Below are 20,073 nucleotides of genomic sequence, written 5' to 3' on the forward strand. Positions count from 1 at the left end.
CAGTTTTCTCCTCCTAGGACTGGGGATTTGAACCCGGATTCAAACCAGTTTCCTCCTCCTGTGAACTGGGGATTTGAACCCGGACCCTCCAGAATTGAACCTGATTCGAACCGGATTCAAATCAGTTCTCTCCTCCTAGAAACTGGGGCTTTGAACCCGGATTCGAACCAGTTTCCTCCTCCTGTGAACTGGGGATTTGAACCCGGACCCTCCAGACTTGAACCAGATTCGAACCGGATTCGAATCAGTTTTCTCCTCCTAGGACTGGGGTTTGAACCCGGATTCGAACCAGTTTCCTCCTCCTGTGAACTGGGGATTTGAACCCGGACCCTCCAGACTTGAACCAGATTCGAACCGGATTCAAATCAGTTTTCTCCTCCTAGAAACTGGGGATTTGAACCCGGATTCGAACCAGTTTCCTCCTCCTGCGAACTGGGGATTTGAACCCGGACCCTCCAGACTTGAACCAGATTCAAACCGGATTCAAATCAGTTTTTTCCTCCTAGGACTGGGGATTTGAACCCGGATTCAAACCAGTTTCCTCCTCCTTTGAACTGGGGATTTGAACCCGGACCCTCCAGACTTGAACCAGATTCGAACCGGATTCGAATCAGTTTTCTCCTCCTAGAAACTGGGGATTTGAACCCGGATTCAAACCAGTTTCCTCCTCCTTTGTACTGGGGATTTGAACCCGGAACCCCAGACTTGAATCCGGACCCTCCAGACTTGAACCGGATTTGAATCCGGATTCAAATCAGTTTCCTCCTCCTAGAAACTGGGGATTTGAACCCGGATCCAAACCAGTTTCCTCCTCCTGTGAACTGGGGATTTGAACCCAGACCCTCCAGACTTGAACCAGATTCAAACCGGATTCGAATCAGTTTTCTCCTCCTAGGACTGGGGATTTGAACCCGGATTCAAACCAGTTTCCTCCTGTGAACTGGGGATTTGAACCCGGACCCTCCAGACTTGAACCAGATTCAAACCGGATTCAAATCAGTTTTCTCCTCCTAGAAACTGGGGATTTGAACCCGGATTCAAACCAGTTTCCTCCTCCTGTGAACTGGGGATTTGAACCCGGACCCTCCAGACTTGAACCAGATTCGAATCAGTTTTCTCCTCCTAGGACTGGGGATTTGAACCCGGATTCAAACCAGTTTCCTTCTCCTGTGAACTGGGGATTTGAACCCGGACCCTCCAGACTTGAACCAGATTCAAACCGGATTCGTATCAGTTTTCTCCTCCTAGGACTGGGGATTTGAACCCGGATTCAAACCAGTTTCCTCCTCCTGTGAACTGGGGATTTGAACCCGGACCCTCCAGACTTGAACCAGATTCAAACCGGATTCGAATCAGTTTTCTCCTCCTGGAAACTGGGGATTTGAACCCGGATTCAAACCAGTTTCTTCCTCCTGTGAACTGGGGATTTGAACCCGGACCCTCCAGACTTGAACCAGATTCGAACCGGATTCAAATCAGTTTTCTCCTCCTAGAAACTGGGGATTTGAACCCGGATTCAAACCAGTTTCCTCCTCCTGTGAACTGGGGATTTGAACCCGGACCCTCCAGACTTGAACCAGATTCGAACCGGATTCGAATCAGTTTTCTCCTCCTAGAAACTGGGGATTTGAACCCGGATTCAAACCAGTTTCCTCCTCCTGTGAACTGGGGATTTGAACCCGGACCCTCCAGACTTGAACCAGATTCGAACCGGATTCGAATCAGTCTTCTCCTCCTAGAAACTGGGGATTTGAACCCGGATTCAAACCAGTTTCCTCCTCCTGTGAACTGGGGATTTGAACCCGGACCCTCCAGACTTGAACCAGATTCAAACCGGATTCAAATCAGTTTTCTCCTCCTAGAAACTGGGGATTTGAACCCGGATTCGAACCAGTTTCCTCCTCCTGTGAACTGGGGATTTGAACCCGGACCCTCCAGACTTGAACCAGATTCGAACCGGATTCAAATCAGTTTTCTCCTCCTAGAAACTGGGGATTTGAACCCGGATTCAAACCAGTTTCCTCCTCCTGTGAACTGGGGATTTGAACCCGGACCCTCCAGACTTGAACCAGATTCAAACCGGATTCGAATCAGTTTTCTCCTCCTAGGACTGGGGATTTGAACCCGGATTCGAACCAGTTTCCTCCTCCTTTGTACTGGGGATTTGAACCCGGGCCCTCCAGACTTGAACCAGATTCAAACCGGATTCAAATCAGTTTTCTCCTCCTAGAAACTGGGGATTTGAACCCGGATTCGAACCAGTTTCCTCCTCCTGTGAACTGGGGATTTGAACCCGGACCCTCCAGACTTGAACCAGATTCGAACCGGATTCGAATCAGTTTTCTCCTCCTAGAAACTGGGGATTTGAACCCGGATTCAAACCAGTTTCCTCCTCCTGTGAACTGGGGATTTGAACCCGGACCCTCCAGACTTGAACCAGATTCGAACCGGATTCGAACCAGTTTCCTCCTCCTGTGAACTGGGGATTTGAACCCGGAACCCCAGACTTGAACCGGATTTGAACCCGGATTCAAACCAGACTTGAACCGAATTCGAACCGGATTCAAACCAGTTTCTTCCTCCTAGGACCAGGGATTTGAACCCAGAACCCCAGACTTGAACCAGATTCAAACCGGATTCAAATCAGTTTTCTCCTCCTAGGACTGGGGATTTGAACCCGGATTCGAACCAGTTTCCTCCTCCTGTGAACTGGAAGCAGTTGTAATACTTGTACTTCTTGCCACAGATCCCGCACTCATAAGAGCCTGGAAGGGAAGCGGAAGTGGAGTCAAACCGGAGTCAAACCAGATTCAAACCAGATTCAAACCGAACCTGGGATGAGGGACTTGAACCCGGATGCTCCAGACTTGAACCAGATTCGAACCGGATTTGAATCAGTTTTCTCCTCCTAGAAACTGGGGATTTGAACCCGGAACCCCAGACTTGAAACGGATTTGAACCGGATTCAAACCAGATTCCTCCTCCTAGGACTGGGGATTTGAACCCGGAACCCCAGACTTGAACCGGATTTGAACCCGGATTCAAACCAGACTTGAACCGAATTCGAACCGGATTCAAACCAGTTTCTTCCTCCTAGGACCAGGGATTTGAACCCAGAACCCCAGACTTGAACCAGATTCGAACCGGATTCAAATCAGTTTTCTCCTCCTAGGACTGGGGATTTGAACCCGGATTCGAACCAGTTTCCTCCTCCTGTGAACTGGAAGCAGTTGTAATACTTGTACTTCTTGCCACAGATCCCGCACTCATAAGAGCCTGGAAGGGAAGCGGAAGTGGAGTCAAACCGGAGTCAAACCGGAGTCAAACCGGATTCAAACCGAACCTGGGATGAGGGATTTGAACCCGGACCCTCCAGACTTGAAGCAGATTCGAACCGGATTCGAATCAGTTTTCTCCTCCTAGAAACTGGGGATTTGAACCCGGAACCCCAGACTTGAACCAGATTCGAACCGGATTCGAATCAGTCTCCTCCTCCTAGGACTGGGGATTTGAACCCGGAACCCCAGACTTGAACCGGATTTGAACCCGGATTCAAACCAGACTTGAACCGAATTCGAACCGGATTCAAACCAGTTTCTTCCTCCTAGGACCAGGGATTTGAACCCAGAACCCCAGACTTGAACCAGATTCGAACCGGATTCAAATCAGTTTTCTCCTCCTAGGACTGGGGATTTGAACCCGGATTCGAACCAGTTTCCTCCTCCTGTGAACTGGAAGCAGTTGTAATACTTGTACTTCTTGCCACAGATCCCGCACTCATAAGAGCCTGGAAGGGAAGCAGAAGTGGAGTCAAACCGGAGTCAAACCAGATTCAAACCGGATTCAAACCGAACCTGGGATGAGGGACTTGAACCCGGACGCTCCAGACTTGAACCAGATTCGAACCGGATTCAAATCAGTTTTCTCCTCCTAGAAACTGGGGATTTGAACCCGGATTCAAACCAGTTTCCTCCTCCTGTGAACTGGGGATTTGAACCCGGATTCGAACCAGTTTCCTCCTCCTGTGAACTGGGGATTTGAACCCGGATTCAAACCAGTTTCCTCCTCCTGTGAACTGGGGATTTGAACCCGGATTCAAACCAGTTTCCTCCTCCTGTGAACTGGGGATTTGAACCCGGACCCTCCAGACTTGAACCAGATTCGAACCAGATTCCAATCAGTTTTCTCCTCCTAGAAACTGGGGATTTGAACCCGGATTCGAACCAGTTTCCTCCTCCTGTGAACTGGGGATTTGAACCCGGACCCTCCAGACTTGAACCAGATTCGAACCCGATTCAAATCAGTTTTCTCCTCCTAGAAACTGGGGATTTGAACCCGGATTCAAACCAGTTTCCTCCTCCTGTGAACTGGGGATTTGAACCCGGACCCTCCAGACTTGAACCAGATTCGAACCGGATTCAAATCAGTTTTCTCCTCCTAGAAACTAGGGATTTGAACCCGGATTCAAACCAGTTTCCTCCTCCTGTGAACTGGGGATTTGAACCCGGACCCTCCAGACTTGAACCAGATTCGAACCGGATTCGAATCAGTCTTCTCCTCCTAGGACTGGGGATTTGAACCCGGATTCGAACCAGTTTCCTCCTCCTTTGAACTGGGGATTTGAACCCGGACCCTCCAGACTTGAACCAGATTCGAACCGGATTCAAATCAGTTTTCTCCTCCTAGAAACTGGGGATGTGAACCTGGATTCAAACCAGTTTCCTCCTCCTGTGAACTTGGGATTTGAACCCGGACCCTCCAGACTTGAACCAGATTCGAACCGGATTCAAATCAGTTTCCTCCTCCTAGAAACTGGGGATTTGAACCCGGATTCAAACCAGTTTCCTCCTGTGAACTGGGGATTTGAACCCGGACCCTCCAGACTTGAACCAGATTCGAACCGGATTCAAATCAGTTTTCTCCTCCTAGAAACTGGGGATTTGAACCCGGATTCGAACCAGTTTCCTCCTCCTGTGAACTGGGGATTTGAACCCGGACCCTCCAGACTTGAACCAGATTCGAACCGGATTCAAATCAGTTTTCTCCTCCTAGGACTGGGGATTTGAACCCGGATTCAAACCAGTTTCCTCCTCCTTTGAACTGGGGATTTGAACCCGGACCCTCCAGACTTGAACCAGATTTGAACCGGATTCGAATCAGTTTTCTCCTCCTAGAAACTGGGGATTTGAACCCGGATTCAAACCAGTTTCCTCCTCCTGTGAACTGGGGATTTGAACCCGGACCCTTCAGACTTGAACCAGATTCGAACCGGATTCGAATCAGTTTTCTCCTCCTAGGACTGGGGATTTGAACCCGGATTCAAACCAGTTTCCTCCTCCTGTGAACTGGGGATTTGAACCCGGACCCTCCAGACTTGAACCAGATTCGAACCGGATTCAAATCAGTTTTCTCCTCCTAGAAACTGGGGATTTGAACCCGGATTCAAACCAGTTTCCTCCTCCTGTGAACTGGGGATTTGAACCCGGACCCTCCAGACTTGAACCAGATTCGAACCGGATTCGAATCAGTTTTCTCCTCCTAGAACTGGGGATTTGAACCCGGATTCAAACCAGTTTCCTCCTCCTGTGAACTGGGGATTTGAACCCGGACCCTCCAGACTTGAACCAGATTCAAACCGGATTCGAATCAGTCTTCTCCTCCTAGGACTGGGGATTTGAACCCGGACTGGGGATTTGAACCCGGATTCAAACCAGTTTCCTCCTCCTGTGAACTGGGGATTTGAACCCGGACCCTCCAGACTTGAACCAGATTCGAACCGGATTCAAGTCAGTTTTCTCCTCCTAGAAACTGGGGATTTGAACCCGGATTCAAACCAGTTTCCTCCTCCTGTGAACTGGGGATTTGAACCCGGACCCTCCAGACTTGAACCAGATTCGAACCGGATTCAAATCAGTTTTCTCCTCCTAGAAACTGGGGATTTGAACCCGGATTCGAACCAGTTTCCTCCTCCTGTGAACTGGGGATTTGAACCCGGACCCTCCAAACTTGAACCAGATTCGAACCAGATTCAAATCAGTTTTCTCCTCCTAGAAACGTGGGATTTGAACCCGGATTCAAACCAGTTTCCTCCTCCTTTGAACTGGGCATTTGAACCCGGACGCTCCAGACTTGAACCAGATTCGAACCGGATTCGAACCAGTTTCCTCCTCCTGTGAACTGGGGATTTGAACCCGGACCCTCCAGACTTGAACCAGATTCGAACCGGATTCAAATCAGTTTTCTCCTCCTAGGACTGGGGATTTGAACCCGGATTCGAACCAGTTTCCTCCTCCTGTGAACTGGGGATTTGAACCCGGACCCTCAAGACTTGAACCAGATTTGAACCGGATTCAAATCAGTTTTCTCCTCCTAGAAACTGGGGATTTGAACCCGGATTCAAACCAGTTTCCTCCTCCTGTGAACTGGGGATTTGAACCCGGACCCTCCAGACTTGAACCAGATTCAAACCGGATTCAAATCAGTTTTCTCCTCCTAGGACTGGGGATTTGAACCCGGATTCAAACCAGTTTCCTCCTCCTTTGAACTGGGGATTTGAACCCGGACCCTCAAGACTTGAACCAGATTTGAACCGGATTCAAATCAGTTTTCTCCTCCTAGAAACTGGGGATTTGAACCCGGATTCAAACCAGTTTCCTCCTCCTGTGAACTGGGGATTTGAACCCGGACCCTCCAGACTTGAACCAGAATCAGTTTTCTCCTCCTAGGACTGGGGATTTGAACCCGGATTCGAACCAGTTTCCTCCTCCTGTGAACTGGGGATTTGAACCCGGACCCTCCAGACTTGAACCAGATTCGAACCGGATTCAAATCAGTTTTCTCCTCCTAGAAACTGGGGATTTGAACCCGGATTCAAACCAGTTTCCTCCTCCTGTGAACTGGGGATTTGAACCCGGACCCTCCAGACTTGAACCAGATTCGAACCGGATTCAAATCAGTTTTCTCCTCCTAGAAACTGGGGATTTGAACCCAGATTCAAACCAGTTTCCTCCTCCTGTGAACTGGGGATTTGAACCCGGACCCTCCAGACTTGAACCAGATTTGAACCGGATTCAAATCAGTTTTCTCCTCCTAGCACTGGGGATTTGAACCCGGATTCGAACCAGTTTCCTCCTCCTGTGAACTGGGGATTTGAACCCGGACCCTCCAGACTTGAACCAGATTCGAACCGGATTCAAATCAGTTTTCTCCTCCTAGAAACTGTGGATTTGAACCCGGATTCGAACCAGTTTCCTCCTCCTGTGAACTGGGGATTTGAACCCGGACCCTCCAGACTTGAACCAGATTCAAACCGGATTCGAATCAGTTTTCTCCTCCTAGAAACTGGGGATTTGAACCCGGATTCAAACCAGTTTCCTCCTCCTGTGAACTGGGGATTTGAACCCGGACCCTCCAGACTTGAACCGGATTCGAACCGGATTCGAATCAGTCTTCTCCTCCTAGGACTGGGGATTTGAACCCGGACTGGGGATTTGAACCCGGACTGGGGATTTGAACCCGGATTCAAACCAGTTTCCTCCTCCTAGAAACTGGGGATTTGAACCCGGATTCAAACCAGTTTCCTCCTCCTGTGAACTGGGGATTTGAACCCGGACCCTCCAGACTTGAACCAGATTCGAACCGGATTCAAATCAGTCTTCTCCTCCTAGGACTGGGGATTTGAACCTGGACTGGGGATTTGAACCCGGATTCAAACCAGTTTCCTCCTCCTAGAAACTGGGGATTTGAACCCGGATTCGAACCAGTTTCCTCCTCCTGTGAACTGGGGATTTGAACCCGGACCCTCCAGACTTGAACCAGATTCGAACCGGATTCAAATCAGTTTTCTCCTCCTAGGACTGGGGATTTGAACCCGGATTCAAACCAGTTCCCTCCTCCTGTGAACTGGGGATTTGAACCCGGACCCTCCAGACTTGAACCAGATTCGAACCGGATTCCAATCAGTTTTCTCCTCCTAGGACTGGGGATTTGAACCCGGATTCAAACCAGTTTCCTCCTTCTGTGAACTGGGGATTTGAACCCGGACCCTCCAGACTTGAACCAGATTCAAATCAGTTTTCTCCTCCTAGGACTGGGGATTTGAACCCGGATTCGAACCAGTTTCCTCCTCCTGTGAACTGGGGATTTGAACCCGGACCCTCAAGACTTGAACCAGATTTGAACCGGATTCAAATCAGTTTTCTCCTCCTAGAAACTGGGGATTTGAACCCGGATTCAAACCAGTTTCCTCCTCCTGTGAACTGGGGATTTGAACCCGGACCCTCCAGACTTGAACCAGAATCAGTTTTCTCCTCCTAGGACTGGGGATTTGAACCCGGATTCGAACCAGTTTCCTCCTCCTGTGAACTGGGGATTTGAACCCGGACCCTCCAGACTTGAACCAGATTCGAACCGGATTCAAATCAGTTTTCTCCTCCTAGAAACTGGGGATTTGAACCCGGATTCAAACCAGTTTCCTCCTCCTGTGAACTGGGGATTTGAACCCGGACCCTCCAGACTTGAACCAGATTCGAACCGGATTCAAATCAGTTTTCTCCTCCTAGAAACTGGGGATTTGAACCCAGATTCAAACCAGTTTCCTCCTCCTGTGAACTGGGGATTTGAACCCGGACCCTCCAGACTTGAACCAGATTCGAACCGGATTCGAATCAGTTTTCTCCTCCTAGAAACTGGGGATTTGAACCCGGATTCAAACCAGTTTCCTCCTCCTGTGAACTGGGGATTTGAACCCGGACCCTCCAGACTTGAAGCAGATTCGAACCGGATTCGAATCAGTTTTCTCCTCCTAGAAACTGGGGATTTGAACCCGGATTCAAACCAGTTTCCTCCTCCTGTGAACTGGGGATTTGAACCCGGACCCTCCAGACTTGAACCAGATTCGAACCAGATTCCAATCAGTTTTCTCCTCCTAGAAAATGGGGATTTGAACCCGGATTCGAACCAGTTTCCTCCTCCTGTGAACTGGGGATTTGAACCCGGACCCTCCAGACTTGAACCAGATTCGAACCGGATTCAAATCAGTTTTCTCCTCCTAGAAACTGGGGATTTGAACCCGGATTCAAACCAGTTTCCTCCTCCTGTGAACTGGGGATTTGAACCCGGACCCTGCAGACTTGAACCAGATTCGAACCGGATTCGAATCAGTTTTCTCCTCCTAGGACTGGGGATTTGAACCCGGATTCAAACCAGTTTCCTCCTCCTGTGAACTGGGGATTTGAACCCGGAACCCCAGACTCGAACCGGGACCCTCCAGACTTGAACCGGATTTGAATCCGGATTCAAATCAGTTTCCTCCTCCTAGAAACTGGGGATTTGAACCCGGATTCGAACCAGTTTCCTCCACCTGTGAACTGGGGATTTGAACCCGGAACCCCAGACTCGAACCGGGACCCTCCAGACTTGAACCGGATTTGAATCCGGATTCAAATCAGTTTCCTCCTCCTAGAAACTGGGGATTTGAATCCGGATTCAAACCAGTTTCCTCCACCTGTGAACTGGGGATTTGAACCCGGAACCCCAGACTCGAACCCGGACCCTCCAGACTTGAACCGGATTTGAATCCGGATTCAAATCTGTTTCCTCCACCTGTGAATGGGGATTTGAACCCGGAACCCCAGACTTGAACCCGGACCCTCCAGACTTGAACCGGATTTGAATCCGGATTCAAATCAGTTTCCTCCTCCTAGAAACTGGGGATTTGAACCCGGATTCAAACCAGTTTCCTCCTCCTGTGAACTAGGGATTTGAACCCGGAAACCCAAACTCGAACCCGGACCCTCCAGACTTGAACCGGATTTGAATCCAGATTCAAATCAGTTTCCTCCTCCTGGGAACTGGGATTTGAACCCTGAACCAGACTCAAACCCGGACCCTCCAGTCTTGAACCGGATTTGAACCCAGACTCGAACCCGGAGCACACGACTCGAACTAGGAGTCTGAACCCGGATTCAAATCAGCTTCCTCCTCCTAGGACTGGGGATTTGAACCCGGAACCCCAGACTTGAACCGAATTTGAACCGGATTCAAACCAGTTTCCTCCTCCTAGGACCAGGGATTTGAACCCGGAACCCCAGACTTGAACCGGATTTGAACCGGATTCAAACCAGATTCCTCCTCCTAGGACTGGGGATTTGAACCCGGAACCCCAGACTTGAACCGGATTTGAACCCGGATTCAAACCAGACTTGAACCGGATTTGAACCCAGATTAAAACCAGACTTGAATCAGATTCAAACCCGGATTCAAACCAGACTTGTACCCGGATTTGAACCAGACTGGAACCGGATTCGAACCAGACTTGAACCAGATTTGAACCAGACTTGAATCAGATTTGAACCCAGAATCGAACCAGACTTGAACCGGATTTGAACCCGGATTTGAACCAGACTTGAACCGGATTTGAACCCAGATTCGAACCAGATTTAAACCAGATTTGAACCCGGATTTGAACTAGACTTGAACCGGATTTGAACCCAGATTCGAACTAGACTGGAACCGGATTTGAACCCAGATTCGAACCAGACTGGAACCGGATTTGAACCAGATTTAAACCAGATTTGAACCCGGATTTGAACTAGACTTGAACCGGATTTGAACCCAGATTCGAACTAGACTGGAACCGGATTTGAACCCAGATTCGAACCAGACCGGAACCAGATTTGAACCCAGATTTGAACTAGACTTGAACCGGATTTGAACCCAGATTCGAACCAGACTGGAACCGGATTTGAACCCAGATTCGAACCACACTGGAACCAGATTCGAACCCGGATTCGAACCAGACTTGAACCGGATTTGAACCCGGATTCGAACCAGACTTGAACTGGATTTGAACTAGACTGGACCTGGATTTGAACCCAGATTCGAACCAGACTGGAACCAGATTCGAACCCGGATTTGAACCAGACTTGAACCGGATTTGAACCCGGATTTGAACCAGACTTGAACCGGATTTGAACCCGGATTTGAACTAGACTGGACCTGGATTTGAACCCGGATTCGAACCAGACTGGAACCGGATTTGAACCCAGATTCGAACCAGACTGGAACCGGATTTGAACCCAGATTTGAACCAGACTGGAACCAGATTTGAACCCGGATTCGAACCAGACTTGAACCGGATTTGAACCCGGATTCGAACCAGACTTGAACCGGATTTGAACTAGACTGGACCTGGATTTGAACCCGGATTCGAACCAGACTGGAACTGGATTTGAACCTAGATCCGAACCAGACCTAAACCGGATTTGAACCCAAATTCGAACCAGATTTAAACCGGATTTGAACCCGGATTCGAACCAGACTTGAACCGGATTTGAACCAGGATTCGAACCAGACTGGAACCAGATTCAAACCCGGATTCGAACCAGACTTGAACCGGATTTGAACCCGGATTTGAACTAGACTGGACCTGGATTTGAACCCGGATTCGAACCAGACTGGAACCGGATTTGAACCCGGATTCGAACCAGACTGGAACTGGATTTGAACCTAGATCCGAGCCAGACCTAAACCGGATTTGAACCCAAATTCGAACCAGACTTGAACCGGATTTGAACCTGGATTTGAACTAGACTGGACCTGGATTTGAACCCGGATTCGAACCAGACTGGAACCGGATTTGAACCCGGATTCGAACTAGATTTGAACCAGATTTGAACCCGGATTCGAACCAGACTTGAACCGGATTTGAACCCGGATTCGAACCAGACTGGAACTGGATTTGAACCTAGATCCGAACCAGACCTAAACCGGATTTGAACCCAAATTCGAACCAGATTTAAACCGGATTTGAACCCGGATTTGAACTAGACTTGAACCGGATTTGAACCCGGATTCGAAGCAGACTGGAACCGGATTCGAACCGGATTCGAACCAGAAGCCAGACCCCCAACAAAAGGGTCCCCTGACCCCCAACAAAAGGGGCCCCTGACCCCTAACCAGAAGGATCCCTTGACCCCTAACCGAAAGTCTCCGACCCCCAACCCGCTCCGCCCCAAAGAAAAAAGGGGTTCCCTGACCCCCAACCCAAAGGGCCCCTGACCCCCAACAAAGGGGTCCCCCAAGTTTCCCTGACCCCTAACCAAAAGGGTCCCGACCCCTAACCAGAAGAGTCTCCTGACCCCTAACTGAAAGGCTCCCCGCAGTTTCCCCTGACCCCTAACCAAAAGGGCCCGTGACCCCCAACCAAAAGTCTCCCAGTGACCCCCAACTGAAAGGGGCCCCCCGTTTCCCTGACCCCCAACAAAAGGTCCTCCTGACCCCTAAGCAAACGTTTCCACGACCCCCAAGCGACTCTGCCCCACAGAATATAGGGGTCGCGCCACCCACCCACCAAAAGGCTCTCCTGACCCATAACCGACCCCCAACCGCCTCCGCCCCACAGAAAAAAGGGGTCGCGCCACCCACCCACCAAAGGGTCCCCCTGACCCATAACCGACCCCCAAGCGACTCTGCCCCACAGAAAAAGGGGTTGCGCCACCCACCCACCAAAAGGGTCCCCTGACCCATAACCGACCCCCAACCGCCTCCGCCCCACAGAATATAGGGGTCACGCCACCCACCCACCAAAGGGTGCCCCTGACCCATAACCGACCCCCAACCGCCTCCGCCCCACAGAAAATAGGGGTCATGCCACCCACCCACCAAAGGGCCCCCCTGACCCATAACCGACCCCCAACCGCCTCCGCCCCACAGAAAATAGGGGTCATGCCACCCACCCACCAAAGGGCCCCCCTGACCCATAACCGACCCCCAACTGACCCTGACCCACAGAAAAAAGGGGTCGCGCCACCCATCCACCAAAAGGCTCCCCTGACCCCAAACCCAAAGGGTCCCCCCAGTTTCCCTGACCCCCAACCCAAAGGATTCCCCTGACCCCCAACCAAAAGGGCACCCTGACCCATAACCGACCCCCAACCGCCTCTACCCCACGGAAAACAGGGGTCGCGCCACCCACCCACCCAAAGGTTCCCCTGACCCACAACCCAAAGGGTGCCCTGACCCCAAACCCCCCCTGACCCCCAACAAAAGGCCCCCCTGACCCATAACCGACCCCCAACCGCCTCTACCCCACGGAAAATAGGGGTCGCGTCACCCACCCACCCAAAGGTTCCCCTGACCCCCAACCCAAAGGGTGCCCTGACCCCAAACCCGCCCTGACCCCCAACAAAAGGCTCCCCTGACCCATAACCAAACCTTTTCCCAACCCCAACCCACTCCCCCCCCACAGAAAATAGGGGTCGTTTCCCTGACCCCCAACCGCCACCCACCTCGCTGACCCAGGCTCTGCTGGCGCCGGACCCCCCACTTTCCCCCTGACCCCCAACCCATAGGGCCCCCGACCCCTAACCAAACCTTTCCCCGACCCCCAACCCGCTCTGCCCCACAGAAAATAGGGGTCGCACCTTCCTTACCCAGGGTCTGCTGGCTGTGGACCCCCCACTTTCCCCCGATCCCCAACCCATAGGGACCCCGACCCCTAACCAAACCTTTCCCCGACCCCCAACCCGCTCTGCCCCACAGAAAATAGGGGTCGCACCTAGCTTACCCAGGCTCTGCTGGCTACGGACCCCCCACTTTCCCCCTGACCCCCAACCCATAGGGCCCCCGACCCCTAACCAAACCTTTCCCCGACCCCCAACCCGCTCTGCCCCACAGAAAATAGGGGTCGCACCTCGCTTACCCAGGCTCTGCTGGCTACGGACCCCCCACTTTCCCCCTGACCCCCAACCCACAGGGCTCCCGACCCCTAACCAAACCTTTCCCCGACCCCCAACCCGCTCTGCCCCACAGAAAATAGGGGTCGCACCTAGCTTACCCAGGGTCTGCTGGCTGTGGACCCCCCACTTTCCCCCTGACCCCCAACCCATAGGGACCCCGACCCCTAACCAAACCTTTCCCTGACCCCCAACCCGCTCTGCCCCACAGAAAATAGGGGTCGCACCTCGCTTACCCAGGGTCTGCTGGCTACGGACCCCCCACTTTCCCCCTGACCCCCAACCCATAGGGCCCCCGACCCCTAACCAAACCTTTCCCCGACCCCCAACCCGCTCTGCCCCACAGAAAATAGGGGTCGCACCTAGCTTACCCAGGGTCTGCTGGCTGCGGACCCCCCCTTTCCCCCTGACCCCCAAACCATAGGGACCCCGACCCCTAACCAAACCTTTCCCCGACCCCCAACCCGCTCTGCCCCACAGAAAATAGGGGTCGCACCTAGCTTACCCAGGGTCTGCTGGCTGCGGACCCCCCCCAGGACGACGCAGATCTCGGCTGGGGCTGCCCCACGGCCCCCTTTGCGGGGCTCCGTGGGGCTGCCGTGGGGCCAGGCAAAGTCGTCAGGGGTCTCGGTCTTGACGGTGACTTGGGGGGCAGAGGGCGGGGCTTCCTCGCTGGGCGGAGCCGAGTCGGAGGCCGGCGAATCGGAGCCCGGCATGGCGGCAGCCGAGGGGGGCGGGTCTCTGTGGGGCAGAGAAAGGGGTCAGTGAGTGGGGCAGAGTGGAGGGGGAATTGGGGTCCCAAGTGGGAGATTGGGAGTGTGGGGCTGGGACTGGGAGACTGGGAGTGTGGGGCTGGGAGACTGGGAATGGGGGGCAGACCAGACTGGGAATGTGGGGCAGGGACTGGGAGACAGAATGGGGGTTTTTAATGGGGGACTGGGAATGGGGGACTGGGAGTGTGGGGCTGGGAGACTGGGAATGGGGGGCTAGGACTGGGAATGGGGGTCTTTTAATGGGAGAGTGGGAATGGGGGTCTTTAATGGGAGACTGGGAGTGTGGGGCAGGGACTGGGAATGGGGGGCAGGGAGACTGGGATTGGGGGCAGAGAGACTGGGAAAGGGGGCTAGGACTGGGAATGGGGGTCTTTTAATGGGAGAATGGGACTGGGGGACTGGGAATGGGGGGGCAGAGCAGACTGGGAATGGGATACTGGGAATGTGGGGCTAAGACTGGGAATGGGGGTCTTTTAATGGGAGACTGGGAATGGGGGGCAGACCAGACTGGGAATGGGGGGCAGGGATGGCGGCAGCCGAGGGGGGCGGGTCACTGTGGGGCAGAGAAAGGGGTCAGTGGGGCAGAGCGGAGGGGGAATGGGGGTCTCAAGTGGGAGACTGGGAGTGTGGGGCTGGGAGACTGGGAATGGGGGGCAGACCAGACTGGGAATGTGGGGCAGGGACTGGGAGACAGAATGGGGGTTTTTAATGGGGGACTGGGAGTGTGGGGCTGGGAGACTGGGAATGTGGGGCTGAGAGACTGGGAATGGGAAACTGGGAATGGGGGACTGGGAGTCTTAATGGGGGAGTGGGAATGGGGGGCTAAGAGACTGGGAATGGGGGCAGACATACTGGGAATGGGGGTCTTTTAATGGGAGACTGGGAATGGGAGACTGGGAGTGTGGGGCTGGGAATGGGAATGGGAATGGGGGGCAGACTGGGAATGGGGGGCAGACCAGACTGAGAATGTGGGGCAGGGACTGGGAGACAGAATGGGGGTTTTTAATGGGGGACTGGGAGTGTGGGGCTGGGAGACTGGGAATGTGGGGCTGAGAGACTGGGAATGGGAAACTGGGAATGGGGGACTGGGAGTCTTAATGGGGGACTGGGAATGGGGGGCTAAGAGACTGGGAATGGGGGCAGAGATACTGGGAATGGGGGTCTTTTAATGGGAGACTGGGAATGGGAGACTGGGAGTGTGGGGCTGGGAATGGGGGTCTGGGACTGGGAATGGGGCTTTTAATGGGAGACTGGGAGTGTGGGGCAGGGAGACTGGGAATGGGGGACTGGGAGACTGGGAATGGGGGGCAGACAGACTGGGAATGGGGTACTGGGAGACTGGGAATGGTGGGCTGGAACTGGGAGACAGAATGGGGGTCTTTAATGGGAGACTGGGAGTGTGGGACTGGGAATGGGGGGCTGAGACTGGGATACTGGAATGGGAGACTGGGAGACTGGGAATGTGGGGCTGGGAGAGTGGGAATGGGGCTGGGAGACTGGGAATGTGGGGCTGGGACTGGGAATGGGGGTCTATAATGGGAGAATAGGACTGGGAATGGGATACTGGGAGACTGGGAATGGGGGGCAGACCAGACTGGGAATGTGGGGCTGGGACTGGGGGGCAGGGAGACTGGGAATGGGGGGCTAGGACTGGGAATGGGGGGGTTTAATGGGAGACTGGGAATTGGATACTGGGAGACTGGGAATGGGGGGCAGACCAGACTGGGAATGTGGGGCTATGACTGGGAATGGGAGACTGTGACTGGGAATGGGGGGCTGGGAGACTGGGAATGGGGGACTTGGACTGGGAATGGGACACTGGGAGACTGGGAATGGGGGGCAGAGCAGACTGGGAATGGGGGGCTAGGACTGGGAATGGGGGGGTTTAATGGGAGACTGGGAATTGGATACTGGGAGACTGGGAATGGGGGGCAGACCAGACTGGGAATGGGGGGCTAGGACTGGGAATGGGGGACTGTGACTGGGAATGGGGGACTTGGACTGGGAATGGGATACTGGGAGACTGGGAATGGGGGGCAGACAGACTGGGAATGGGGGACTGGGAGACTGGGAATGGGATACTGGGAGACTGGGAATGGGGGGCAGACCAGACTGGGAATGTGGGGCTGGGACTGGGGGGGCAGGGAGACTGGGAATGGCGGGCTAGGACTGGGAATGGGGGGGTTTAATGGGAGACTGGGAATTGGATACTGGGAGACTGGGAATGGGGGGCAGACCAGACTGGGAATGGGGGGCTAGGACTGGGAATGGGAGACTGTGACTGGGAATGGGGGGCTGGGAGACTGGGAATGGGGGACTTGGACTGGGAATGGGATACTGGGAGACTGGGAATGGGGGGCAGACAGACTGGGAATGGGGGACTGGGAGACTGGGAATGGGATACTGGGAGACTGGGAATGGGGGGCAGACCAGACTGGGAATGTGGGGCTGGGACTGGGGGGCAGGGAGACTGGGAATGGGGGGCTAGGACTGGGAATGGGGGGGTTTAATGGGAGACTGGGAATGGGGGACTGGGAGTGTGGGGCTGGGAGACTGGGAATGTGGGGCTGAGAAACTGGGAATGGGGGACTGGGAGTCTTAATGGGGGACTGGGAATGGGGGGCTAAGAGACTGGGAATGGGGGCAGACATACTGGGAATGGGGGTCTTTTAATGGGAGACTGGGAATGGGAGACTGGGAGTGTGGGACTGGGAATGGGGGGCTGGGACTGGGATACTGGAATGGGAGACTGGGAATGTGGGGCTGGGAGACTGGGAATGTGGGGCTGGGACTGGGAATGGGGGACTTGGACTGGGAATGGGATACTGGGAGACTGGGAATGGGGGGCAGACAGACTGGGAATGGGGGACTGGGAGACTGGGAATGGGATATTGGGAGACTGGGAATGGGGGGCAGACAGACTGGGAATGGGGGGCTGGGACTGGGGGGCAGGGAGACTGGGAATGGGGGGCTAGGACTGGGAATGGGGGGGGTTTATGGGAGACTGGGAATTGGATACTGGGAGACTGGGAATGGGGGGCAGACCAGACTGGGAATGGGGGGCTAGGACTGGGAATGGGAGACTGTGACTGGGAATGGGGGGCTGGGAGACTGGGAATGGGGGACTTGGACTGGGAATGGGATACTGGGAGACTGGGAATGGGGGGCAGAGCAGACTGGGAATGTGGGGCAGGGACTGGGAGACAGAATGGGGTTTTTTAATGGGGGACTGGGAATGGGGGACTGGGAGTGTGGGGCTGGGAGACTGGGAATGTGGGGCTGAGAGACTGGGAATGGGAAACTGGGAATGGGGGACTGGGAGTCTTAATGGGGGACTGGGAATGGGGGGCTAAGAGACTGGGAATGGGGGCAGACATACTGGGAATGGGGGTCTTTTAATGGGAGACTGGGAATGGGAGACTGGGAGTGTGGGGCTGGGAATGGGGGTCTGGGACTGGGAATGGGGCTTTTAATGGGAGACTGGGAGTGTGGGGCAGGGAGACTGGGAATGGGGGACTGGGAGACTGAGAATGGGGGGTAGACCGGACTGGGAATGGGGTACTGGGAGACTGGGAATGGTGGGCTGGAACTGGGAGACAGAATGGGGGGCTTTAATGGGAAACTGGGAGTGTGGGACTGGGAATGGGGGGCTGGGACTGGGATACTGGAATGGGAGACTGGGAGACTGGGAATGTGGGGCTGGGAGAGTGGGAATGGGGCTGGGAGACTGGGAATGTGGGGCTGGGACTGGGAATGGGGGACTGGGAGACTGGGAATTGGATACTGGGAGACTGGGAATGGGGGGCAGACCAGACTGGGAATGGGGGGCTGGGACTGGGAATGGGGGGGTTTAATGGGAGACTGGGAATTGGATACTGGGAGACTGGGAATGGGGGGCAGACCGGACTGGGAATGGGGGGCTAGGACTGGGAATGGGAGACTGTGACTGGGAATGGGGGGCTGGGAGACTGGGAATGGGGGACTTGGACTGGGAATGGGATACTGGGAGACTGGGAATGGGGGGCAGACAGACTGGGAATGGGGGACTGGGAGACTGGGAATGGCGGACTGGGAGACTGGGAATGGGATATTGGGAGAATGGGAATGGGGGGCAGACCAGACTGGGAATGTGGGGCTGGGACTGGGGGGCAGGGAGACTGGGAATGGGGGGCTAGGACTGGGAATGGGGGGGTTTAATGGGAGACTGGGAATTGGATACTGGGAGACTGGGAATGGGGGGCAGACCAGACTGGGAATGGGGGACTTGGACTGGGAATGGGATACTGGGAGACTGGGAATGGGGGGCAGAGCAGACTGGGAATGGGAGACTGTGACTGGGAATGGGGGGCTGGGAGACTGGGAATGGGGGACTTGGACTGGGAATGGGATACTGGGTGACTGGGAATGGGGGGCAGACAGACTGGGAATGGGGGACTGGGAGACTGGGAATGGGATATTGGGAGACTGGGAATGGGGGGCAGACCAGACTGGGAATGGGGGACTGGGACTGGGGGGCAGGGAGACTGGGAATGGGGGGCTAGGACTGGGAATGGGGGGGTTTAATGGGAGACTGGGAATTGGATACTGGGAGACTGGGAATGGGGGGCAGACCAGACTGGGAATGGGGGACTTGGACTGGGAATGGGGGGGTTTAATGGGAGACTGGGAATTGGATACTGGGAGACTGGGAATGGGGGGCAGACCAGACTGGGAATGGTGGGCTAGGACTGGGAATGGGAGACTGTGACTGGGAATGGGGGGCTGGGAGACTGGGAATGGGGGACTTGGACTGGGAATGGGATACTGGGTGACTGGGAATGGGGGGCAGACAGACTGGGAATGGGGAACTGGGAGACTGGGAATGGGATATTGGGAGACTGGGAATGGGGGGCAGACCAGACTGGGAATGGGGGACTGGGACTGGGGGGCAGGGAGACTGGGAATGGGGGGCTAGGACTGGGAATGGGGGGGTTTAATGGGAGACTGGGAATTGGATACTGGGAGACTGGGAATGGGGGGCAGAGCAGACTGGGAATGGGCTACTGGGAATGGGGGACTTTTAATGGGAGACTGGGAATGGGGGACTGGGAATGGGGGACTTTTAATGGGAGACTGGGAATGGGGGACTGGGAATGGGGGCTTTTAATGGGAGACTGGGAATGGGGGACTGGGAATGGGGGACTTTTAATGGGAGACTGGGAATGGGGGACTGGGAATGGGGGACTTTTAATGGGAAACTGGGAATGCCGGACTGGGACTGGGAGACTGGGACTGGGAATGGGATACTGGGAGACTGGGAATGGGAGCCTGTTAATGGGAAACTGGGAATGGGGGACTGGGACTGGGGGACTTTTAATGGGAGACTGGGAATGGGGGACTGGGAATGGGAGACATTGAGACTGGGGGACTGGGAGCCTTTGAATTATAATGATGTAATAATAATAATAATAATAATAATAATATAATAATATAACAATAAAATAATAATAATAATAATAATAATAATAGGGGACTGGGAATGGGGGACTTTTAATGGGAGACTGGGAATGGGGGACTGGGAATGG

At 54.0% G+C, this 20,073-nt stretch overlaps 1 protein-coding gene across 1 annotated transcript in view; it reads right to left on the reverse strand.

Moving 5' to 3' along the window:
- The window catches only part of ZNF618 (zinc finger protein 618), a 97,611-nt gene that overhangs the window by 63,156 nt on the left and 14,382 nt on the right, over nt 1-20,073 (reverse strand). The window contains exon 3 of the mRNA XM_079996491.1: nt 14,233-14,477. Coding sequence (XP_079852617.1) covers nt 14,233-14,477 — 245 coding nt within the window. The remainder of the gene's footprint in view (nt 1-14,232; nt 14,478-20,073) is intronic.

This window comes from Podarcis cretensis, assembly GCF_951804945.1.
Source record: "Podarcis cretensis genome assembly, contig: SCAFFOLD_26, whole genome shotgun sequence".
Lineage (NCBI taxonomy): Eukaryota > Metazoa > Chordata > Lepidosauria > Squamata > Lacertidae > Podarcis > Podarcis cretensis.